General features: G+C 43.0%; 1 protein-coding gene across 1 annotated transcript; it reads right to left on the bottom strand.

Annotated features, from left to right (window-relative positions):
• Positions 1–57: 57 nt before the first annotated feature.
• RHOA (ras homolog family member A) lies at positions 58–26,963 on the bottom strand. Its single transcript, XM_064156642.1, has 5 exons — positions 26,790–26,963; positions 8,251–8,408; positions 5,538–5,658; positions 2,306–2,436; positions 58–1,351 (listed from the first exon to the last, which is right to left on the bottom strand). Exons 2-5 carry the CDS (start codon positions 8,404–8,406, stop codon positions 1,178–1,180), a joined length of 582 nt encoding a protein of 193 aa, XP_064012712.1. The 5' UTR covers positions 8,407–8,408; positions 26,790–26,963; the 3' UTR covers positions 58–1,177.
• Positions 26,964–27,100: the final 137 nt, after the last annotated feature.

The raw sequence follows: 27,100 nt of genomic DNA, 5'->3' as shown, positions 1-27,100 counted from the left end.
ATTGAGACTGTCAGACGCTGGGCCAAAAACCCAGAGTGAGGAATACAGACACCAGGATACAGGGAGCTTAGAAAACTGCCTTTATTCTATTAGTTGTTGGAAAAATGAAAATACAGAAAGAGTTTAGTTGGCTGCAGAACAGCAAGAAGTTCACAGGTTAGGAGTTTGATCACTACATGGTAACCAAACTTACACAAAAAGTTTCTTTTCTTATTTTTTTTTCCTTTTTTTTTTTTTTTTTTTAAAGTTTTGAAACTGGGTCCAGCAATGAACTTAAGGCAACTGAACAGTTCAGAAGCTTTGAGCGTGAGCAGGCTGTCTTTTCTCATCCCTACGGCACGTCACGGAAAAAACTCCTCCTGGGTGTGCAGACCACTCGAATCATTCAAATGGGTCAGACTCTTACAAATGAACATGGGAAGAGGATCAGCTGCTTTCCATCGGACTTTATTTTCAAATACAGTTTCTTAAAAAACCCAGAACACCTTAACGCAGAGGTTACAAGTAACAGTATTAGGAAATCCAATTATACAAAAAATACTACATCTAAGCTGGGGTAAATAGATTTATTTTTGGTAACATACATTTAAACTGGCACTAATTACACAGTAACTAAAAGGTAACTAACATGAAACCACAGAACCCTCACTTTTCCTTAGCTGAATGGGACTTGGTCATTTCAGAGTGATCACATTTTCAAACTAATGTTTTATACCTCTGAGCCATGAAAATCAGATCTTCCTAAATGTGATAGCACTGAAGCTACACTTGATTCCACATACAGCCATGTAACTGTTGTACTCAATTAGAATAGGACGTTAGTTATAAAGTAGTTACGGACCAATCCTCTGTTGACAGCTTTTTCTCTTTCTAGAGAGAAGAAAGGAGATAGAGAATTGTCTTCAATTAGCGCCTGGCATATCCTGTGAGTGCAGAAAAGGTTTGTTAGAGGAATGTTGAGGTTAACCTTGGGTGCACAGATGAATTTGATGCAGATTGTTATAAAAATCATGGTTGGCTTCTAAATACTGGTAGCAAGATGACTCGATTTTTAAATCTCTTAAGTAAATTATAGATAATGAAAAAGGCCAGTAATCATACACTAAGATTAATAAACAGCACTTCAAAATTACTCAAGTGCAGGGTGCTGCTTTGGCCATCTTCCTCTGGCCACACTTTATAAGAGAAGGCACCCGGACTTCTTCTTGCCACGCCGGGCTTGCAAAGCAGCTCTAGTGGCCATTTCAAAAACCTCCCTCACACCGTCTTTGGTCTTTGCCGAACACTCCATGTACCCAAAAGCACCGATGCGGTTTGCCATATCTCTTCCTTCTTCAGGTTTGACAGGCTCCTGTAAGGGCAAAGAGCAACAGATGAGAACGCTCCAAAGCCTTCCCTTCTACTCAGCTTCCCAAAGGCAAAAGAATGTTTGGATTAAGTGCACATAATTGGCTGGTTAGTTAATAATTAATTGCTCCATTGAGAGCGACCCTTTAAATGATAAATATAGATTTAAAATACAATCTGCTTATTTTCTCAGGATGCAGCATGCAGCCCAGCTAAGATTACAGACAGGGTATGCTTGCATGCTGTGCTACTACTTGAGGACAGTTTTCTAACACCTCTGAACTTGAAGGCTACAAGACTCTTTGAAACTTGAGCAAATGATTGCTTATTTCCGAGGAAACATTTACACAACTCGTTGCCACAATTGTTACAAAATCCCCAGAGTAATTATTTCCCTCCCTCAGTCTCTTATAAACCCAAATGCTATGCAACAGGAGCAAAAATTCCAAGACAGAGCAGGCTATCTGCAGTCACATACCCAAGCTGGGGAGGTTTCAGACTCAACCTAAACCAAAACCTAGTGATGGGCTGAGGAGTGAGCTACGGCATCTGTGTTCATCACCTCAAACCATCAACCAATAAAACTGTTACCTTTCACACCCTGAACACCAGACATAAAGCACAGCTCAACAAAGCATGCACCTGACATGTCTCCCCTAGTTAATTCCTGTCTACCTTCTACCTCAGTCTCCAGCAGGCAGAGCTGCTGACTGCTGGTTACTCAATACAGACATTTTCACTGTTAAGAATGCCTTTTTCTAAGAGGGAGATCTCCAAATGTGAAATGAGAAACAGTCAATTAAAGGTAATATGTACTTTCCACTTGCTGTCAAGGGTAAGTGCTCATTATGCAGCCCATAGGAAGCTGGCAGCAAGCTGTGGATGCTCATTTAATGCTCTGGTACAATCACTGCAGGCTTTCTTCATTTCTTGTAAGACTATCAGAAAAAGAACCTGCCTGCTTCATTTTGGCCAGCTCTCGTCTTGTGTGCTCGTCATTCCTCAGGTCCTTCTTGTTTCCTACCAAGATGATAGGCACGTTGGGGCAGAAATGCTTCACCTCTGGGGTCCACTTCTCTGGGATGTTTTCTGGAAAAAATAAACAGAAGCATGACTGTACTAAAATGGCATCACCAAGAAAGACAAACCTGCCTATGATAATTTTAAGGATGAAAGATACCTAAACTGTTTGTTTCTCTACATCTTTCAGTAGCCACTTGACAAGGGCTAGCATAAGATACTTCAAAGAACAACATGTGGAATTCCAAAACAGTGTCACGGAATATTTTCAAGAGAAACATTTTATTTATCTCCAGAAGCTAAAAACGGGCACAATCCTGAAGCAAATATTTACATCACTTCTCCCTTATAAAAAAGCATCAACCAACCACTCTGAACTCTCCCATTAACTGCAGAAGAAATGTTATTCTATACATTCATTAAAGGCACAGAAACAAAGACTTTGTGGAAGTCATTTCCAGATTTGCCGTTTCTTCCTATCTGTGGCAAATGAATTTGCACTCACATACAAGACACTTTCTCCCAACACGATTTCCCTACATGACTTTTTAAAAAAAAATGATCTGCAAACTGAAGAATTAAGGGCTTTTAAAAGGAACACCTTGGTAAATGCTACAGAGTAGCAAGTGCTGAGCAGCCCAAAACACTTGGCTTTGATTTCAGCTCTCAGACATCTGAGATTCACCTGGATGTACCTGCAGGCTACAAAATTCCTTTTTATCTTAATGAAATTCCATTCAGCTTTTGAACAGCCATTCACTATTATGGCATTGTTTTCTTGCTTGACAGAACAACTTAGACAAGTATTTTGAAGCCAGTTTTTGAACCACAGCCAAAAGAGCAATTCTGCAGCTGCACCTGGAACGCTCAGGGGGTGCCAGCCTTTAGACACTGCACACCTGAAAAGCTGCTTGGCAGTTCCCTGCTTGCTTCACTGCTCTGACGGACACAAAAGCCCTGATACTGGTGAGCAGGAAGGAAGAAATAGCCAAGATCAGACTTGACTTAACTAACCCCCTCTGTCTCTGCCTCCAGGGCTCAGTAACCCATCTTGTTTCCAGGGTGGACAGTTAACCAGCTCTCCAGCTGCCCAAGGAGTAGCCTGTGCAGTAGAAATGAGCCCATCTCAAACCTCATACGTAGCTGTTAGCAGCCACACCAGGTACAACCACCACTCTGCTGCCGCTAGCCCTCAAATGGTTTCACAGAGAGCTGAAGACTGCAAAAGATATCTCTAAATGAAGGATCAGGTGGAAGGGATGGAGGAAGATCAGGATTTCCCGATGTCTTTTTAGAAAAATCAGTGCCATCCTGACACTTTCATACCCAGCTGCCCATTCAAAAGCTGATACCCGTCAGAGGCAAGGTGAGAAAAGAGACTGCACAGATACCAAATGTTATCCCAGCCAGACTGTAATGCTGCTCTAACATCTGAAGGAATTTACTCAAACCTTCTGTGAACTGTGGTATGGACAGCAATTTTTCAGCCATTATACCACCTGCATTAAGGACTAATCCTTCTATTAACTGCATTTCTGCGCTTCCTGGATTTTTGTCTCACTCTTGTTTCTTCCTAACTTCAATTCTGGGAGTCAGGGTTCACCAGTATGATTGAGGGGTGTAATAGAAAAGCCTAAGGACAGCTTACAGTGATTGTGATCACCCTGGCAAAAGAAAACTCCAAAGGATTCAGTGGTTTAATCAATTTTAGAGTGAACTGGTATCCCATGTACAAGCACCAGTTAAAACAATTTGACATCTGTCATTAATAGAAAAAGCAGGGCAGCCTCTCACATTTCCTGGCTAGGAGCTGCCCAATGCATGGATGTAGTTTTGACCAGTTACAAACAAGTACTACTCAATCACTGTACAGGAGGCTCTTGTCAGAGTACAGCTTGTCTTACACACACACATATACAACTCAGAACTATCTTAATATTACCTGCATTCACACACTAGAGAACAAATCCAAGCAACGACAATTAGAGAAGAACTTTACAGAGTTTCACTTGGTTAAGAAAGTGTTACCATGACGTATTAGCTTAGGAGACTACACTGTTACAATTAAGGGACAGAAAGACAAGTTGTGGAGACACTGAATCTTAGAATTTAGAGGCATCTCTATCTCCTGCTCCTTACTCTCAACAAAGATCTCTTTCTAAGATCAAATACATGGCTATCTATGCAACAGATTTATAAATCAATTAGAAGTTTTCAGTCTTGGAATCCACACAGAAGAAATGCCCATCTAATGCACACATTTTTGCAAGGTATGTTTTTGGAGCTCTGAACTGATAAATGAAGCAACTCTTTTCTTCTCTTTTCTGTATTACAAGCAGATGCAGTCTGCTTTCTAGTGACTGACAACAGTGCAAGTCTCCAGTTTCTGATCATTTCCACCAGTGGGAAAGACACTCCCACTTTCACTTCACGTCCTCATCCACCATAGTTCTAAGCTCATGTTTTTCACCCATCAAGCAGACAGCAAAAAACCTCAGGCTATTTGGGATTAATAACTCAGAATGTTTCAAGCTGATCTCTGGAATAAAAGGAAGGGGTGGGGGCAGTGGAAGGGATAAACACAAAAAGCAATATTTTTCATTTATAGAGAAAGGAAGTTACTCTGTTCTCCTGGATACAGTATGATCTTGAGTGTACAACATAACATTTTCAAGAAGAGAAAAAGAAGGAAAAAAAAAAATCACCCTGTGTTGGGCCAAGCCACTCATTGGACACCATGCACTCACAAAGCTGCGGGACACAGGAGAGCGCAGCCACAGCCTTCCCACCTGCTTGGAGTCACCAAGGCAGCACTTCCCAAGGAACAAGTACACAGTATGCTGCCTTGGCCCAACAGACAACACTGCTGGGCTGGGGATGCTGATCTAGGCCAGGGAACTGCCTCCCTGCCAAATGTTGCTTGAAATATGCAGCAGAACCCTAAACACAGCCTGGTGCTGTAGCTTTCAAAACACCACCTGGCTTGGTTGAAGAATACAGGTTCCTTTAAGATCCTCATGTCTGAAAACTAGAGATGCAAATCAGTATGAACCTGGAAACTAGGAATGTTTGCAATCACTGCAGCACATGAAAACATTTTACAGCATGACTTCCAAGGGTAGTGCAATGCCACAGAGAAGGAGTTCTGAATTGGTTAGTGATCTACTTACCTAAACTATCAGGACTATCAATTGAAAAACACATAAGTATAACATCGGTATCTGGGTAAGAAAGCGGTCTAAGTCGATCATAGTCTTCTTGCCCTGCTGTATCCCACAAAGCCAACTCCACCTGCAGAAGAAAGGTATGGCAGTTAACCAGATCACCAGGGACATTTTGATTCAGAAATGGACTAAATATTCCAGTCAACACCACTCCATAGGAGTGGACACTGGTTTATATCCATGACCAGTGTTGATCTGCTGAAAGGACATAAGAGATACCAGCAGAAAAACAAGACAGAAGAATCAAAGAGAATTTGCTCCAAATGACTATTAATCTCTGACAAGCATTCCAGTTTTCAGTGGAAGTGGTCTAACTATAAGCTTTTTAGGATTATGCACATTTTCAAATGGTTTACAATTGGAACCTGTCGCAACTGTACTTATTTGTGCACAAATTCATTAAAACTCCATCACTGCAGTAATTCACACTTGCATTTTGCTTTGAAATAAAGTAAGTAGGTAATGTTCTCAATATTTCTATTTACGGCAGAGTTAGGGGAAATCATCCCAATGGGGCTGTCAAACTGCAGAAAGAACAGACACTTGTTTAAACTGGGAAATTTAAAAACTAGAATCAAGCCCTTAAGGTATACTCTTGCTTACGATTCTCTTATGCATCTGCCTTTGCAATGGAGCAAATCCTTCTTGGTCAAACTCTTGTGTTCAAAAATTATGGGAAAGAAGTCCACAGCAGCTCAGATGAAGACAGGCAGGCAGAATTGGAACCCAAATGTGAGCCTGAGCATACATTTGGGTTAAACTGCGAAGATACAAACCCTTAGTTGCACACACACACGAAAAAAGTCTTCTGTATTTCAGTCACAGTCAGTCTCTCAGAGTCGCCTCTGTATTTACAAATGCAAATCCTGTGGCAAATATTTATACTTTTTACAGAGATGCCTGTCGAGGGTTCCCTCCCAGGACACTGGAATCAGCCCCTTCGCTCTGTCTACACAGTGCATCTCATACCATCACTCTTTTGACTTCACATGGCTAAGGAACATTTCTGGTAACACTTTCCTAGGAAAACAGAGCTAAGTGGCTGTCAAACAGAATAGTTTGAAGCTCTGCTTTCCTACAAGCTTTTGTATTCAAGCTTCCTGGAGACAAAGTGCTTGGACAAAACATGATGTCTAGTTTAAACAAGAATCTGTTGATATCTCCATAACAGAGAATGCACAGCTCAAGATGCTCATGCAGCTTTTGTTTAGATACTGGCTGCATATAGCTGATAGGACATGACTCCCTGTTCAACCATTTAGAGATGCAGAGACCAGGCAGAAGGGAATGAGGAAGTCAGACCAGATGATGAGAGAGAAATGGATATTGTATATACTTTAAACAACAGTTCTTAGGTCTAAGATACAATATGGAAACTGCAGAAACTGTCACTTGGGTGAAAAACATGTTCAAATATTTTTAACTTGTTCATATAACAGGAGCAAAGAGCTCTTTTTAGACTCAAATAGCATGAACTATCATGACTAAAACCACCCGTAATCCATGTCTGTAACAGGAAGAACTCAAGTTTAAAAAAGCCTAAAATTAACTCAGAAGGTTTTTGCTCAAATCAAGACTGAAACCGAGTAGTTTAAATTAATCTGTCACTACATCTGAACTAGAATCAAGTGAAAGATGTTCTGGCTGTACTCAGAGCAAGGTCAGATGCCACACCTAGAGTTGAAACAAGGAAGTTAATCAAAATCAGTATCAAGAATCTGCTTGACATGAGGATTCACGGCACTGAGGTAAGCTCTGAGTGTTCATGGTAACAAAACAGAGGCATCATGGCTGAAAAAAGGGGTTTGAAAATAGTTGAGCTTCCAAGGTGCAAAGCTCCTGCATTGTGTTCTGGAGTATCCTGAAAAGTGACAGTTTTGCATATCGCACACTACCTTGTGTGACAAATGCAGAAGGCAGTCTGGCTGGTGTTCAGAAAGAGCCTGCTGATAACTGCCTCTTGGAGCAAAGCAGGCGTCTGGGACTTTGTTTGTCAAACAAAAGGACTCAGAGGTCACAGTCTGAAATCTGATTTTCAAAACATTTAGAACTAAAATGAAATATTTTAATGACTCATTTACAAGCTGAAAAGGAAGCTGAGTTGTGGGTACACTTGTCAGCTAAGAACTGCATTTTTTCAGGCAAGTAGGACAGATGATGCTGATGTACACTACAAAAATTAAACCCCTTTGAAGTCTGTCAGTCGTCTGTTCTGGAGAAGATCATACACATTGCCAGGAGTGGGTAAGAAGAAAAGACTCCCTTCAGGAGCTAGTCCTTGTTAGCCACAATACCAGGTCCCTATCAAACCAGGGACTCCATTACATGTTTCCAAAGGCTAATTGTTCTATGTCCTTGGCACATAGGCATATCTTTGAAGTGCTTCATCCCCTGCCCACCTACTGTAACATTCTGCTTGGAATAACTCTATGGCTTTTAGAATCTCAACTTGCTTAAGGTTGGGAAAAAGACATTGGACATAAGCAGGTTCTAGCAAGGTCAGTATTTTTAACACAGGGACACACTTGATATTTAAAAATATATTTACAACATAAGCAGCAAGCATGTGCAGTAACCACTCACTAAGAATTGCAGAGATCTCCGTGCTGCTGTGAATAAAGGCAAGCTCTCCCTGGCTGATTCAGAAGCTTACACATACCTGCTTTCCATCCACTTCAATATCTGCTACATAATTTTCGAAGACGGTGGGGACATACACTTCAGGGAACTGGTCTTTGCTAAATACAATCAGCAGACAGGTCTTCCCACAGGCACCATCACCCACTATAACCAGCTTTTTTCGAATGGCTGCCATAGCTGAAAAACAAAACAATGGCTTATTAACTCTTCTGCCACAGCTTTTAACTGAGGTGATCATAATTAACAAGTACTACGTTTTCAAGCAATAAGGACCTTTAGATTGGGTCTACATGCCCATTAGAGACACAGACAGATATTTGAAATCACACGAGTTCAAATTCCCACCCTTCTGAGAAGAATGTTCCCCAATGTTTGTCAGGACACTGGTGAACTGCTGGGTGCAAAAACGAAAGAATGGAGGTTAGCAATTAGCATTTCTTGACCTATTCTAAAGGTTAAGACAGGAACATTCAGAGAGAGCAAGTGAGGAAGCAGCACTGTACAAGAGCACCTTCTGAAAACCATCTTCGAGGTAATTAAAAAAGATAAGCTTCAATTCAAGGGCAGTAACATTTTTTGTCATGCTCAGTTGTTTTAACTACCAAGTGCCAGTCAGCTGGACCGAGGAGCATCCGCTGCCACCAGAGCACCAACAGAAGGATCTCACAGTAACCAGCCTGTTCCTTGAATTACAACCACCATAGTTCAAAGGATTTTGGAAGGACAAATCCTACTCTTTAATCTGCTTTCATTGCTGTTACCAGGTTAGTGTAGCCTGGTATCAGCTTACATTAAGTAAAGTGGGGACACAGAGGGTTCCACATGGATCACTGCTGTTCAATGTATTGATTTGTACCAGGACGACAGAAATCCATGTCTTGCTCACAGGAAACTTAGGCTACAGGTAGTTGAAAAGCTTGAAAAGTTTTAACAAAGGCCTAGAGTCAGGGTGGGACTGAAGGAGATGACTGTGATGATTTAGCAAATCTCTACAAGGTCATATGTGGCCTAAATAGTATGGACAGAGATTATCATCACTTTCCACAAACGAATGTGAGGGAGACAAAACAAAGGCAGTAGAAAAGGGTTCAAGCCCATCAGAAAGCAACAGGATTAGGAACTCCAACAAAATGATGATATGGACCCAAGAAATTTATACAGGCCTAAAGAGGACTGGACAAGGCAGAAGCCTCATGTGAGTAAATGCAGAAATCACATCTGTGTTAGAAAATGTCCACCATAGAAATAGTTGGAGGCTGAGTGAGTACTTTGGGAAGCACTACATATGTGCCTGCAGTCTATTCCCTAGGCAGCTATTTGTGACCATGGCAGGAATAAGCCAAAGATTTAGGGAGTGACCTGGCTACAAGGAACTGGAAGGAGGACAGATGCTTGACTGCTTGCTTCTCCATAACATAAAGGCACTCCAGGGGAAGCTGCTTAGTTATCTGATGAAACTTCCTGGAAGTGGGGCAAGCAGCAATGTCACCATAATACCTACCACTGCATGACCAAAATACCACAGAGGGAGCACCCTTCCGAGTTAACATTTGCCACGACAGTCCCAGTACAAACCTCTATGAGGATAAGCATAACTAGAGTTGCTAGAGGAGAAGGGCTTAAAGAAGCAGACCAGAGAATTAAAGGACACATGAAACATGTGGGATTTTTTCCATTTCTTCTCTCGCCCTATGAAATTCAATAAAAAGGTAGAACTAACCATCAAGACACAACCTTGAATACTATTAGTCAGTGAAGAAGCAGGAGGTGTTACAGAGATTCTGTACTTCTGCTCCAGGTGCAAACAGGAAGACTGTTTCAGCCCATGAAGCAGCAAGGGCTCAAGGACTTGTAGAACATGGCTTAGTCAGACACAGCTGCTCAAGTAATCCAAACCTAGCTCTAAAATTAGCTTCTTTCATCTTGTGAATATATACGTACTCATATTCAAGTTATTTACCTTAGGGATTTGGGGTTATTTTTACATTTCTGGAAGGTTTAAAATGATCCAAGCTTTAAAAAGCTTTGCTTTCAGTGGTTTTAGATGGTTTTGAATACTGTCTAGCAATAGTAATACTTGATTTTTACAGAACTAGAAGTCATCTGTCCCGTGTACCAAGTCAAGATCAACAACTTAAAGTTCTAATGTCAGCTTTGTCTAATCTGCCCTTCAAAACTGTAATGCTGTGTCCTATGAAAGCTCTGAAGCTGTCTGCCCTGTGTTCCATGATATTTACTGAGAAAATTTCCCCCTGTATGTATCCTCAACCTTCTTTGATGTAATGTAAGCCCAATACTGTTTATCCTATTTGTCAGGGAAATACGAGGATAGCTGGTTCCCTTCCTCTAGTGCAGTTGAGAATACATTTAGTTCATTTAGTCTTCTCTTCAGGCAAAACAATTCCAGCTCATTCAAGCTTTCTCTGTAAATCATATTTCCTAGACTTCCCTGTTGCTCCCTTCTGGGCACAGTCCAGTTGGCACAAATTTATCAAGGCATGGAGCCCAAAAGCTGAATTCAGTATTTCACCTAGGGCTTTACTAACATTAAGGAGAGCTGCAGGATTATTGTATTGATCTATCAAGATACACTGCTGCTTAAGCACCATACTGGAAGTGTATGATGTCACTTCCCCCCTCCCCAAAGACAACACTGTTGATGCATTCAGCTTTTAGCTTAGGACAAGTCCCAGATCTTTTTTCATTAGGACTGCTACATAGTTGGTTGCTTTCTGTTCACAAAGCTGAATATTCTACTGCCACACTTTTATTTACTACTCTTCTATATTTTACTCTACCTTCAAGTTCTAGTTATCTCCCTCTCCATCTTCATAGTCTCTCAGATGCAAGTTTAATAATCATGATGCCCAGATAATTATTTAGGTCACTGATGAAACCACACTGAAGACAAAGTAGGTGCATGACAAAATGGGATGACCTGTCCTTCTGCAGTGCCCTCCCTCCTGTGCTAGTGGCAGGGGCTCTGGTCCTAGATCACTTATGTCACTTGCAATAGCACCTAGGGTAGGTGACCTTTTCGGCATGCCCTATGGATAACTGTCTCTTTCTGTGGATTATCAGATCAACTCTTCCTTTAGATTCCCCTAAATACTTCTGTCACTCACAATTTTTTTGTTTGTGTTCCTTGCCAGCTGAGTTTTATTTTATGCTTTGGCTTTCTACATACTTATGACTAAAGTCTAGAAAACCCTGCAATTCTTTAAAAAAAAAAAAAGTGATTTATGTAGTGCTTCCTGTAAACTCTTTCCTAGAAAACAAACAAACAAACAGCTTGAAAAAAATGTTTATATAGAAGACATTATTTCAGGGGCTTTATTTTATCTCATTGGTATTTTTTTTCCCCCTCAGAAAAGCTTATCACAAAACTTTCTCTGCCTGAATCTTTCCTGAAATCTGCTGCTATTATTTGGATCCAAACTGGAAGACCCCTCTGTCAATCAAGGTGCCCTTCATCAGCAATGTACGCTCAACCACTTTCTTCCCACTGTTTAAGTTCCACCTCAAGATACTCTCCCCTGCACACCATCTTTCATGTGCAGAATGGTCACCAAATGATCTCAAACCTGCTGAACAGTCCCTTCTGTCTAGCACTCTGTGTATCTAGGTAATTAAAATTCCCTCATAACCAACTTCTAGAGGACCCTGACAGATGCTTGCAAAATTCCTCCACTACCTTATCTTTCTTGGCAAGCTGTGCCACTGTCATCTTTTAGTTTAGTTTCATCTTCTAGAGCATTACCACAGGATTCCTTCTGCACAATGTCCCTGTTGTATAAAACTCACTTCAGGATGTAAAGATTACCACATATATGCCTGAAGCTTTCACTTGCCTCCAAAGCCATAGGAGTTGCTTTTGATTTGCTTACCTCAAGCATCCCCTGGGCAAGCAGCACAGGCTCAGGCTGGTTTGTTTATGGACCTCAACAAATTTTCAGAAACAATTTAGATTACCAATGCTGGATAGACATAGATGTCTCAGGATGTCAGGTCTGTGGGTAAACTATCTTGGAAGGTAGTCACCAAACATTGCAACTGCTTGTTTCTTCCTGACATTAGTGTTACAAACTTTACAGATTTACAGTTAAAAGTTTCTTCTCTTCTGGTGAGGTTGAACCTTTACTTGCTGCCAGAACAATACTCTTCATTTCTGTTCAACCTGTGGAATTTAAGGTGAAACACTGCCGTTGGGCCCACACCCAGTTTTATTCTCACGACAGATGTATCTTGACTGTATCACTGAAGGCCTCCACATGCATGGACATTGTTCTAGTGGTGCTACAATGTCCCAGTCCCCCCATTATTTGGTCCTGAAATTTTAGCAGATATCTGGCAACAGCACCAGCATCCCATAATCCATGCAGCATTAACATATTTACAACAATTTCCTAATTCAGAGCATCTATTAGCTAATTAATTTTATATAAAATGAATAATGCCTTTCCAGTCAGCAGTCATTAAGGGACTGTCTGGCAAATGCTCAGAAAAGCAACATCTCTTCAGTACATTAAAGAAAAAAAAAGAAAGAAATTGCTTAGAATGGAGCTACATCATGGTGATGCATATCACAAGGACAGCAACAACAACCACACCAGTCATTTTGACATGCTCTGGCTATCTTAAGTATTCTGAAACCTGGAAATACATCAAATTTGGACAAGCAGTACATGGGAATCAAAAAGCACTCTGCTGACATAAAAAGTTTCACTGAAGATGTGCATTACTAACATTCCATGTAAGTATTTGCTGCAGTGCAGCCTGTCACTAGTGAATGCAGCTACATGTAAAGGTTAAAATCTCTATGAACTACCTAAGAGGGAATTACAAATAGATCAAATTGAAGCTACTACCTCACATCAGCTGAATACAAGTGCTACACGTACATCCTTTTACACAATTCATAGAGCAGGGAGAGACCAATACATCCAGTAAGCTGCTGGAACAGCATCACTGACAATGTACATGGAACACTGAGCAAGAAATATTGTACACCAGTCAGGGCAGCAGAATGGCTGCAGTCATCATCTAAAGCAATCTGTGCTGTCTTCTGCAGCACGATGACAGATCTGCAATTTTTCCTACTCTTAAATGAACCACTCCTCCCACCTCTGCATTTATAGGATTCTTAAAACCAGCTAGGCTGCTAGATTCAAAGTGGAAACTCTCACAACATGACTCAAGTGACTCATCTGAATGGAAGAGACTCAATTATGACATTTCCTCAGCCTAGGCCAGAGCCTTTCGCAGATATTACAAGAGCTTTAGACATCATTTACTCAATCTCACTAAGATCACAGGAGGTTACAACACAAGGAGCTCCTGTTTGGTGAGAGTTGCCACACTAACATCCTTGTTACATGGGGCTGCTATTTCTAAGTGCAATGACGCTCCAAGACTCAGGCAGTATAAAGCCCTGCTTGTTTAGAGAACGTAGCAAATACTCTGGAAGAAAGAGAAGCAGAGAAAATATTTTTCCCATGTTTTAAATGTATTCCCCCAAAGTATTATTGTTTACAGCAATAGAATTTGTCTCTTCAACATGCTACTTATTTTTCCAAGGACCAACATTTTCAGTGCCTCCTCTCCTGCAAAACCCAAGGCCACACAGCATGAGTGAGGACTGTGGATGTGATGTGACATTCTGAAGTTGGATAAGCTGGCAACAGACATGCCATGCATGCCTGTCTCACTCTGGATCTCATCCTGGAGAAAGTAGTAATGTGGAAGAAACAGGCCTTTACTACCACACAGGTACCCTGAGTAGATTTCATTTCAATTCCCAATCAACTACTGCCAACTTTATGCTGCCTGCTACACCATACAGGCAGATCCCCTGTGTAAAGCAGTTTTGTCAAAAAAAGACCTGGATTACTGTACATGCTAGCAAGAACTCAGCAGAAGCAGTTTAGCAGGACCATTAATGTTGTTTCTGATGCTGGAGGTTGGAAGAGACCTCCAAGATCATCCAATCCAACCTGTCACCAAGCCCTGCCCAATCAACTAGACCATGGCACTAAGTGCCTCATCCAAGCTTTTCCTGAACACCTCCAGGGACAGTGACTCCACCACCTCCCTGGGCAGCTCATTCCAATGGCAAATCACTCTCTCTGGCAAGAACTTCCTCCTAACATCCAGCCTTTACCTCTCCCAGCACAACTTAAGACTGTGTCCCCTTGTTCTATTGCTGGTTGTCTGGCAGAAGAGACCAACCCCCACTTGGCTACAACCTCCCTTCAGGTAGTTGTAGACAGCAATGAGGTCAGCCCTGAGCCTCCTCTTCTCCAGGCTAAACACCCTCAGCTCCCTCAGCCACTCCTCACAGGGTTTGTGTTCCAGGCCCCTCACCAGCTTTGTTGCCCTTCTCTGGACACCTTCCAGCACCTCAACATCTCTCTTGAATTGAGGGGCCCAGAACTGGACACAGCACTCAAGGTGTGGCCTGACCAGTGCTGAGTACAGGGGCAGAATAACCTCCCTTGTCCTACTGGCCACACTGTTCCTGGTACAAGCCAGGATGCCACTGGCTCTCTTGGCCACCTGGGCACACTGCTGGCTCATGTTCAGCTACTATCTACCAGTACCCTCAGGTCCCTTTATTCCTGGCTGCTCTCCAGCCACTCTGTCCCCAGCCTGTATAGTGCTGCTTGGGGTTATAGTGGCCATGTTGTGGCCAAAGTGCAGAACCCTGCCCGTGGCCTTGTTAAATCTCATCCCATTGGCCTCTGCCCACCCATCCAGCCTGTCAAGCTCCCTCTGCAGGGCTCTCCTACCCTCCAACAGATCAACACCTGCTACTAGTTTGGTGCAATCCCTTGGAAACATCCCTTAAGTTCTTTCCATCTCATCTTGAGTTCTTAAAACCAAAAGGTTGGAAAGGAAGAGTTTTGAAATCTTGCTGTTCATTCCTCCATACTCAGCACTTAAACCAGTTTGCTATTGAGTGAATTATAGCCTGGCACTCTTCTCATTTGCTTCATTTGCCCCTTAATTCAACCATCTCTCTCCTGGGCCAGCAGGAGGTACAAATGACCACAAGATTAAATCCTACTCAAGTGTTCCCTGACCCTGGCCAGTCAAGTCCTGCCCTCTACCTACCACAGTGGAGAACTGCCTCTGCACCAGGAGCTGAATTTACTCTTCCACGTCCTCACTTTTGTTCGAGCTGAAGGGGAAGGAGGAAAGAGTTTCCCCAAAGACTCAAGTGATGAAATGTGCAGGCATTTCCCATGATTTTCTTCTAGCTGTTCAGGAAGGTTGGGCCTCAGAACTGAGAACTACCAAACTAGCTTGGAGCAGAAAGCAGATCAGCTCAAAAGCAAATAGACTGTTTTTAGAGCAACTGTAGACAGACAGTGAAGAAACTGAGATGGAATACAGAGCATTGGGTTGGGCAGAGTGGTCCAAAGACTGTAAGCATAGAATGACGCCAGGAAGAGGGTAGCAGGAAGATGTAACCACTCAAACCTTCCCTCTAGAGCAGAATCCAGGATTCCTACATTACCCAGTTGTTTAACTGCCAACAGCAGGAAAGTGTTTCAACCTTCCTCACTGTTTAAGTCCCAGCAGAAAAGGTCAGCAACTGTACATTTTGTATTTTTTCTCCAGTACATTTTTCATTAGTGAATGCATGTATGAACAGAGGTCAGAAGCACTGCAGTTTGCTGCTGAAGTGCTATTCATGCTACCTTACATCACCTCTTTCAGCATACACAATCCTAGGTACTATCATGCTATTTTCCCCCCATATAGCACATACAGGGTGGCTATGCTCTTAAATAGCAATAGTTGTGAAACAAATTGTGACCCAAATTCACCTCTCACAGAAGCTGCAAACTGGATAGCAAAGAACCTTTGGACTGCAATAAGAGTAAGAAAAAAGTGTAAAATGTAAGAAAAGGTGATTCAATCACAAAATGGAGTTAGATACAACCCATGCTTCTGCTTCAGAGTTCATTACAATCCTGGAAGAACTGCATACACCAAAAGATGCAGCAAGTGACCATGTATCAATTGTGGACATCCAGAAGAGAACTTAACAGTACAGCTGCACTGAAAGTAAAGCCAGACAAAACGTACTTAATTCTCTGCAAATCTTCCTGTGGACACTTGCACTGCTAAACTGATAAGCCACATTATTTAAAGCATTGCTAACAAGGCCTTTGGGAAACAAGTATATTTATATTCCTTACAGCATATAAAGTAGTTTGACAGTACTGCAAAACAGACCTACTTCCAACTATGGCACTATGTGGGAGCAGTTGGTAAGGAAAAGATATCTGCTGGGTTGGTTTTTTTTTTGAGAGTTACACATGAAATTTAACATTTGAAAAAAGTCCTGGGTCTGGCAAAGCATAAGGCAAGCTACTGACATTGCACATTAAATGTACTCCAGAGAGAAACACTAGTATTCTATTATAAAACTGAAGCATGATTGAAAAATTGACACAGAAGGTCAGCATAGAATCCAACAGGATTAATATACTGGACATAGTTTCTTCCCAAAGGTCCCCAGACAGGGCAAGGAGAGCATTCAGTTTTCTGCTAGCAATTTACTCAGGCTGTGTTAACCATGCTCAAGTCTGGCAAGTTTTACTAGTTTGGGAAAAGTGCTTTGCAAACATAGCTGTGCATTTCCAGAGCAAGCTTTAAATTGGAAGAAGGATAGCTGTGTTTCCACCTCAGCTAATAAACCTCACTAGGTCTCAGCTAACTCCACAAATAACCAGCTCAAGCCTCTTTGTACCACATCACCAGAACAGGGAGCAGAGTCAGCTTAACCGCATTAGGTCTTAACAACGTTGATTCAGTGCCAGCCCTGGCAAAACCTTAATGACTGATGAATTTTTACTGTCAATAAGAGTTATCCAAAAGCACAAAATTAGTGTTAAATAGGCACAGGCACACAATGCATTTCAATTAAGCACAGCACACTGTTTATGCTACCTCTACAATGGCTGCAACAAGGCAGGAGGTACCACAACCAAAGTTCTTGAGGAAACCTGAACCAGCAGCCAGGAGCAGATCCGTGTTGTGTGTCATGAGGACACACAGTATGTCTAATCTGAGATATCATGTGAAGTCTCAAAGCTGGATTCATCCTATCAAATTACAGCCTTTGCCCTTGCATTCCTCTTCAGGATTAATCCTGTATGACAACATCTAAGTCATCTGAACTCTCAGAGAAGAAAATTGCTTTGGATTCTGATAAATGTTCTTGTTCTCTTGCCACCATGGGAAAGAGAAAAGCTTTTTGCTTTGCTCTCCTTTCCTGTAGAGCCCACCCACCTGTGCTTTACAGGAACAGCACAACCAAACGCCCCCAGAAAAACATAAACTACCTTTTGTTAAAACACCTAAGCCATGATCTGTGCAACCCTCTACACCCAGCACTGCATCCCACAAGCACCTTCAGGATGGACAGTGACCAGGGAACCAATGTGTCCCTGCAGCTAAACTCACATTTCCTACATCTCAAGACTCACAGACCACCCTTTACTGCAGTTCTACACATACGTAAAATTTGGTACATTGGCTTTGGACTTAGGTCTATCCACCCAGCACCTGCCATTCAGGATGACCTTAGGAGTGGATTCCTGTAGAAGAGGAAAAGGGAATGAGATGCTTCCCCCAACATGCACTCCAGTCTCTTCTTAGATCAGATATGGTTCCCATGAATTTGGTAACCTCAAACAGATTTCTCTTCCACAAGCTTGTCCAGACTCCCTCTAAACCCATGTAAACTTCTAGAACTCACAACATCCCGTTGGAAGGAGTTCCTACACAGCTTAATTACATATTGTGTGGAAGACCACTTCCTTCAAATTCAAAATTATCCCTATTAGTTTCTTTTACTGCCTCCTAACTCCAAAATGGAAAGAGAGCAAACAGTTTACCTTTACCTCACTCTTTCTGCTGCTCACGTAATAGACCTTCCAGACTGAAAGATCCTAGCATAGACTTGGTGTGAGTTTTTTTTTTTTAATACCTTCACACCTTTGATAATAGCAATTGTCTGATCTGGCAGCTGGTTGCTCCTACCATAAGGAGTAATTAAGTGGCAGAGTTGTCATTGTGAAGTCCTTCAGCCAGGAGGACCCTTGGAAGCAGAGCACTGCATACCTTCCCATCCCATACTCCTCAGTCAAGGCACTAAGGCTGCTGCAACACAAGCCCAAGGAGCCAAAGCCCTGAGGGACATCCCCGTTTTGACAAGGGTGTGCTGTTATATCCACTCATGCCCTATCAGAGAACCACACCCCGAGCTGCGTTTCAAGTGCAAACAAGCTACAGCTTGGCTATGCTCAGCACACCTCTCACTCCCTGCATTAACCCAGGTGCAGCCTATCTTGACTTCAAAAATGGGCAGTAACAGCGAATGTCTGCCACGTGTCTTGCTCCAGCACTTAGTTACATTTTCTGCGTTGTCACTGAAGTTTTGCCACTTCCTCATTTATTAGGCCCCTGCAAACTTCTTCACACTGGCATTCTGTTTCTGCCAAGTGACTCATAAGAAATACAGCCCAAGAGCCAACCCCGTGTTCCCACTAGGTGCAGATTCACTTGACTCTCCACCCGCCTTTTAAAGAGGTCCTCTTTCTATGGAATTTAATATGAGCTATACCAATTTTATACTGGCCTAGCTTAGTTTTTCATTGAAAAAGATGTGCAATTACTGTCAAAAGCTAATTGAAGGGCAAGATGAACACCTGTACTTAAGAAACCAAACTGAAACAATTAACGCTAATTGTTTCTATTTCCCCCAGCCCAGGTTGAGTGACACTGCCTTAATTCTATCCTGAACACTGTTACTTATTCCATTATTGTACCTGGGATTGATGTCTTAGTCTGATGGGATTATAATCATTAACGTTGTCCTACTTCTCTTTATTATTACTGCATATTAGCATTCTTTCAAACTCCTTAAACTGCTGCAGTGTGTAAAGAGCTTTATAGAAAAAAAAAGATATATATAAACTTCCTAAATTCTCAGGCCAGAGATCTTCAGAGCTGAGTTAAATCTCAAAACAGAGGTGTCAGTTACCAAACCTGGTCAGATAAGGCATGCAATACCATTCAACCTTTAAAAAAATATATTTAGAGATAAACAAAATACCTGATTATAGGGAAGTTCCCTGTGTATGGGTAAGTAACTACTGAAAGACAGAAAACCAGACAGAAAACTAATGCTCAGCTGTCACAGAGGACCACCAGAGTGGAATGCAAACAGCTCAACAGTCCTAAATGACCTGAAAAGGAAAAATAGCAATGCAACAATATTTACTAACGAAGCCAAGATGTTCAGGTAACAAAGGCAAGGTCTTACCATGATGAATTTCAGAACTTTAACAGACTCTCTGTCTAGACAATACAACTTGAAATAGATAAATGTGAAATAACACATGGGTAAAAATCAGATTTAACATTCTTTAAGAAATGATGGACAGGGACATGACTGCTTCTATTAAGGGAGGTTTTTTTGGGTTACATAGTTAATCTCTTTAAAATAGAAGTTCAACATTCTGAAGAGCTAAGAAAAAAAACCATTAAAAAAAGTAATAATTAAGAACTAGTAAAAAAACGAACAAAGAAATCACTAAGCTGATCCACAAGCACACCTGCAACTTGTGATTGCAGTCAAAAGGCTGTAAAGGAATGAGAAAAGACTCAAAGCAGGACAGCACAGGTATTCAACATACAGAACAGCATCCATGTGAAATACCATGGCCGAACTGGAAAAAGGAAAGTATGGGAGAGATGGAACCATGGAAGAAAACGACTACAGACACTTTGCTAAAATCTTAAGCCATGCATGAAAAAGCTGGGGCTGAGCACTCGGACTTGAAAACCAGGACAAGAGCACACAGAATGACCCAGGTTCCAAGTAAAGGCAGAGAGGCCTCCTAGCAGGTCAAATGGTGAAATTCTGTTGCTAACACAGTTCAGCTTTTTAGATCCATAATTTCTTAGTCATAGGTTTCTCTTTGAGCCCCCTTTTTCTTCCCGTTATTTTTCATTATTTGAGCTTCTACTTTCAGTTTCTTCTTTTCTCCTATTCCATCTGTAGGGCTTTCTTGCATTGTTTTTAGTGCAAACAAAACAGATGCCTTCATTTCCTTTCCAAATGAGGTTATTTAATTTGCTTTCAACACTTGATTGGGGAAAAATATCACAAAAGGAGGTTCCTGAAACATCTTTTAGGCCTGTTTAAGCCAAAATATTTGCAAACAAGCAGTATATGCAAGCAAAATTCTGCCTTAACACTGTCACAGTGCATCCTGTTTCATGAACAAACTCAGCAAGGTCCTCCTGGTCTGCTCCAAGTTGGTTTTTTTCCTCAACTATCTACAAAGTTCATCCCAATGCTGCTCACCTCCGCATTTTCACATCATTAGTAAACTAACACCATTTCAGAATCCAGGAAAGAAGACTAATTCCAGCATTTCTCCCTTGCCTTACTCTAGCATGACAAGTCTCTCTCTAAGGCTGAAGGCAAAACTGGGACTTTGCAGGCAGAAAGCAGTATTCTGTCCTCAAGATGTGTGGCTGCCATTGCTGTCCTTCCACTCTCACTTAACATTCTTGCTACTTTGCCCCTACTGACTAGATCTATGTTATCTTTAAGTACAATGACTTACAAGAGCACTTAACTTATGCAATACCAAGTCCCAAGATTACTCTGCACAAAATGAGATTAGGGCTTAATATTAAAGTAATTATAGTAGATCTGTGGATTTCCACTTGCGTGCAAGCTGCAAAATGCTTTGCATTTACGCCAGTTTTATTCCGGGTATTCTCTCTTCCTAGAGAGCTCCAGCACGGCAAATGGGATGTGTGGTACCCACATGCTGCTTGGGTGAGATGGCTCTGACCTTGGGTGCCCACTGCTGCCCCACAGCTGGCAAGAGAAGCACACACAGACAAGAGAAACTAATATTAAATCCTCCAGTCATCTTTCTGTACCCACAGTTGATACTCTCACTCATGTTCCTCCCAACACCACAAGACAGCTGTTGAGACTGCCCTGTTTCAGATCAAACACCTATCCAAGTCCAACACCCTGCCTGACACATGCAGAGATCTTAGATGACTCAGAGTAAAAGAAGGAACAAACACATTGATACCTCTCCGAGTGTATTTTCTCAGTTTCCATCTTGTTAGTATTAATTTTTTTTTAATCTTCATGCTCAACAGCTCAGTTGATAGCCTTTTCCTCTGCAACGTCCATGTTTGGTTCTGAAGCCATGTAAATCTCTGTCATGCAAAGCAGTTTGTGATGCTGCATTCTGCAGACTCTGTGAAGACTGCACAAGAGGCACCATCAGTTCTGATCCAGGCCAGATTGCGCTCAGTCATGTCTTTGCCAGGCTGAAAGGTTCAAATCTTTTAAAGCATCCCTTGCATGGAATTAATTCTTTATACCTGATCATTCTTTTCAGCTTCTTTGTTTTTCTAGTTGAGCTACACTTCAAAGTCTATCTTCCTTTGTGCAAAACCACAGTAAGTGGTGTGCTAGTAACTAAGATCCATGGTGCAACCCTCTGTTTTTTTTCATTCCTCTCCCCAAAGCCCCTCATACATGCTTATATCATCACTGCTGAATATTAAACTCACATTTTCACATCATTACAACAAGCTCTTCCTCCTAAGCGGCAATCATGAACTTTCACCCTATCAGTGCATGAACAAAGCTGGTCTTCCCATAATTCTGTATTTATCTGGAACAAATTTCATTTCACATTTTACTACTACTTGTAATGCATTGTCAGAAGGATAAGGTGCAATTTTTTGTAGTCAGTTCTTGTCTTTCCTTACCACTCAACACCTTTATCACTAGATCATTTAAGGGTATGGTGAACAGTAGTATAGGTGTAAAAAATCTCTATTCTTCCCTTGTCCCAAACTTCCCTTCTCTACACTTGATGAGACATTCAAATGTCACACTGACTTTCTACCCACTGTTAGTTATTAGTCCACCTACCCACTGTTTTTTTTTCCCCAATACATTGAACTCTGACACTCTGCTAAACTATCTTTAAGAACTGCCACTATGTAAGTCATCTATTTCTCTAGCTTCAAGGTATTGAGAAGCGTAATTAATAATTCGGTCATTTCAGGCTTGAGTTTCCTCTGGAACCCTTGGGCAAGCACCATCTGGTCCTGGCATTCTGCAACTATATTTATCACTTTGCTCTAAAAACTTATTTGCTGACACTTCAAGCAGAGACAGATCTTCCAATGAGTCCTGTTCCCCATAAAAAGAATTTCTGGCACAAGAACCTCTTTGGACACCTCCACAGTAAACAGGAATGCACATAAGTCATCTAACTTTCTACTGACGGCTTCATCATCAAATATTTCTTTTACTTCATCATCATCTGTTGGATTTTCAGACTGCAGCACCTTTCTCACTTCTGATATACTTGGAAAATATTTTTTCTCTTTTTGGTATGAGTATGATGTTACTCAGAAACCTTCTGGCAGACCCTAAAGCTTTTCATTTGACTTGCCAGAGACTTCGCTTTCTTATTTACTTTTCTGGTCAGCCATCATGACTTGAACTTTCTGAAGGCTGTATTTTTATTTCTAATATGTTCTTTATCCCAAACTGCATGCTCATTCTCATCTGTCAACATGCCACCGTATAATTTAAAATCTTCCCAACAACATTTTCAATTTCAAGTGCAGAAGCCTAGTTCTGCTGTGGTTTACATGGAACCCAGCCTTTTCAAACAGCTTTTGAACTGTGGTTCAAAAAATGAGCCAGTTCACTTTGTTAGTAGAGTCGAGATCCTCCTGTAAGGAGACCTTCTCATCAAACACAACTTCAACATGCCAGGTAGACAGTGAAGAACAAAGAGCCTCCAGGTGTAAAATAGAAGAAAAATGACATGTTAGTGAAGAATGCAAACAGAGATAACTAGTACTTGGAGAGCTGCTAGTTCATCTGAAACACTGACACACACAAAGACAACCTTCCTTAAAACTGTGAAGGTGATGAGGAATCACTTTGTACATATTCACACTACCAATCACCTCCAAATGTGACAGTTCAATGTCATTACACAGTCAGGTGAGACAAAACTACTCATTGTTGCAAAGCTCTGCTAATTAACTGTGTAATGATTGAATTCAGCCCTGTTTCTGATTAAATCAACAATAAAAGAAAAGCAAACAAAACCCCCACAACTGTCAGAGCCTGAGAAAAGAAAGACCTCAAAATCACTGTGGGTGTAGTGCCCAATTTTATTTGGTATATTAGTGGCTTTCCATCTGTTCCTTTTACTAAGGACCCTGGTCACAAAGGCTGGTCAGAGAAAGACAGCAAAACTCGTTCTGATTTGTTTAATTAGATGATTCACTTAGGAAGGACTGGCTGTTAGTTGTGTGCACGCAACAGTGGATGACAAATAATTAAAAGGTGGTTACGGGTGTCCTAGGTTTTTCACTGCCTCGAATGCTTCTCATGGTGATAGGAAAAAGACATAATCGAGTATAGACAGATCGCACTTGCCCTGCCAACTCTGATTATGCTTTCAATAGCTTTTATTCACAGTTCAGAATGAGGTGAAAGCAGAGATCACATCAAGGCCAGAAGGCACCCAGAAACACAACAACGGTGTAAAATGGCTTTAAGCAATGACAGCTTAACCGGTGTACTGAGATGGGGTATTATTTGTGCTTAGTTTGGAGATGATCTCTCAAGTAATAAGGAACTGCCTCTTTCTACTTAGCTTCACACAGTGTCTGGTGCTGGAGGAGAGCAGTCACACCAATAGACAAGGAACAGAAGATTTCCATCGTGCATTTGCACAGCTGTATCACTGTTAATGAAAGGAAAGCTGTCATCTGGTGCATTTATTTTGCACAGCACTGTTCTGTGTTGTAAGGTTTCACCACGATTACTTGTCTACTAGGTTCCTGATTACTTGTTTACTAGGACAGACACATCACAGATCAATTTACAATTTAAAGGGCATGCTGGCTAGCCTTTATCAAAGGGCCAACAGAGTCGACTTTTCCTCCACGTTAAACTGCATTTGAAGCCAAGCTGTAAGACAACAGAGTAGTGTGTGACAGTTTAAATGAATGTGGACTAACACAAGCTGATGGAGAGTTTAGTATAAAAGGTAAAAAATAGTGTATGAGTGGAGACTTGGAAAGAATCTAATAAAACATAATAGAGAGACTGAATGAGAGGATGCAATAGGCTAATGTAGTAAGGTGTACAGGCAAGGTCAGAAACTTCTAGAGTGGAGTGGACCACAGAAACAGTGTAAAGAAGAGCCAACAGGACTCGGAGCATTGTTAACAGGTTGAGAGAAAAAGATGAAGTGCAAAAAGTGGGAAAAACGAGAGTTTCCATTAAAAATAAAGCATGGAATGAAGATGATAGTTTGCAGCAGCCTGGAAATACCAAGTTGTTTTTATTTGGAATTTGCTTATCTGAAGAGCCATCGCTAGTCTTACATCCTGGTGGCAGTTAAGATCATTTAGGATGTTTTTACTGTCAATTCCTGGCTCAGAGAACTCCCCGCCTCTGGCACTCAGTTGCTGTGGCACTCGGCCAGAGAGTGAATTTGGTGAACTAAGAGATAACATAAGAGCTGCTCGGCTGAGCTCTATGACTGTGGTTTTTTTGCCCCTTGTGCAAAGGTGTATTTGTGTCCCCAGAAGTTATTTAAAAAAGCCCCACATATTCTTGTGTTATGAGATGCAAATCACCCATTAATGTCAGGCATTTACACTGAATATGAACTAATTAAAACGAAATAAGGCTAATAGCATTTTTTCTTTTTTTAAACATGCAACCTTAGTCCAAATCAAAGCCAAAATTAGCCTGCATATTTGAAACAGAAGTCTCAGTGCTGTGTGTCTGGAGACCTGAGTAAAGCTAAAGCAGGGCAGAAGGAGGTCACAACAGATGTATCAGAAGAGCCTTCAGCATAAATATATTCACAAATAATCTTTTCCAGGAGGGAGAGACTTTAGGTTTCCCTACTGAAAATATCCCCACATAAAACCGTTGGAAAATCTAATACTTCGAGTCACAAACACCATTTAGAACAAGGAAACCCCAAGGGATTCCAAAGATAAACAGAGGGTTATAAAGTTTGCTGTTAGAAGTAGGGAACTGTTTCAGAACCACAGAGACAATCGAGCTGTCACCTAGTCTAAGCTCCAGGGGATGGGGGAACAAGCATCAACACACCTAACACTCTCTGGGTAGGCCCTTGGATTTGGTTTTCTCCAAATCTGCCTCACGTAAAAAAAGGGTGGGTAGGAGCTGCTGCTCACAAAGCCCTGCCACAAACAGGTGAACTATATTGGGAGAGAAACAAAAGCTGGATATGAGACGGCAACTAAAAACAAACAAACCCGCACTCCAGACACCTCGCAGAGACAGACTTTAAAGGGATATCAAAGTAGTTAAAGCATCATTTGACTAGGGACAATACTTTATTCTAAGCCTCTGTAATAACTTAGTCTGTAAGCCTCTATAAAAACTTTTGTGGGGTTTTCTTTAGGCCCCAAGCACACAATCAGAGCAGTCTCAAGGGTCTTCCCACCCCTGAAGGAACAGGCTTCCTAGCAAAGAAGGTTCAGGCAGTCCGTAACTCTAAGCCGGTGATGTGCGGTGCCAGGGAAGGCCGTTGGGTCACACGGAGCCGACGGCGCTAGAAGTTGGTGTTACCCCAAGTCCAGCTCTCCGCTACTGCTGTGTCCGCATGCCCGCGGCCTGCTGAGGCCGCACCGGTTTCGGCCGAGACACAGAACTACGAGTCCGCGGCAGCCCAGCGAGAGCGGCATTATCCCGTCCCTACGGGTGCGAGCCCCGACAGAGTGCGGGCCGCATTTCCGCGGGCGCTACCGCCCGGCAGGGCCCCGCGCAACAGGACACCCCAGGGAGGGACTCGTGGGCGGCCCACGCTTGCGGGTGCGGCTGGGCCCCGAGACCCAGCCCGCGGCCCCAGCTCACCCCCGCGGCCCGACCCCGCGCTCCGGCGTGGCGGCGCCTCCCGCGCACCCGGGTGACGTCACCACAACAAGCTGCCAGTCAGCCGGGTCACCCCCACTGCCGGGTGCCCACTCGTGTCACACCCCACGGCGGGTGAAAGCGACGGGGAGTGGGGGAGGCGCCGCCTCCGGCTAGGCTGGCGGGAGTAGGGTCCCCGCCGCGGCCCAGGCGCCGAGGACCGTGCGAGGCGCGGGCGGCTTCAGTGGGGCAGCCCGGGGCCGCGCCCCAGCCCGCCCGCCGCCCGGAAAAGGCCCCGTTACCGGCCCCGGAAACTTGAGGTGTCTCAGCGAGATAGACACCGGGCTGCCACACACGCCGCCCTCTTTTGTGCGCGATGCCGCCCGGTCGCGTCGGATGAAAAGCTCAACCGGGCCCGTCCGCCCCCGCCCGCAGGCCGCGGCGCGGGCTCCCCGCAGGGGCAGGCGGGCTCCACCCGGCGGCGACGGCAGCGCCGCGAAGGCAGGGGAAAGCCAGAGTGCCGCCCCGTCCCGCTCCCCGAGTGGCGGAGAGCCCCCTCCAGGTACCTGCGGCCTGCGCTGAGGTCTCGCTCCCGCCGCTTCCTGCTCCACAGGCCCAAGCTCGAGCAGCGGCGAACGGAAACGGGCGGGGCGGGGGCGTGCGCGCTCACCGGCCCGGCGCGACGCGGCGCTGTGCTCCCTCCGCCCGGCGCTGTGCTCCCGCAGCCCGGCCCCGCCCGGCCCGGCCCCGCCCGCCTCGGCCGCGCACCCGCGCGCGCCCCCGCCCGCCCTGCAGCCAATCGGCGCGGCCGGGCGCGGGGGCTGCCGGGAAGGGGCGCTATAAAAGCCCGAGTGCTATTTACGCCGCGCGGGTTGGG

The sequence above is a fragment of the Pogoniulus pusillus genome, chromosome 16, assembly GCF_015220805.1.
Source record: "Pogoniulus pusillus isolate bPogPus1 chromosome 16, bPogPus1.pri, whole genome shotgun sequence".
Taxonomy (NCBI): Eukaryota; Metazoa; Chordata; class Aves; order Piciformes; family Lybiidae; genus Pogoniulus; species Pogoniulus pusillus.
The sequence above is the reverse complement of the archived record's forward strand: the minus strand, read 5'-3'. Positions and strand labels throughout refer to the sequence as shown.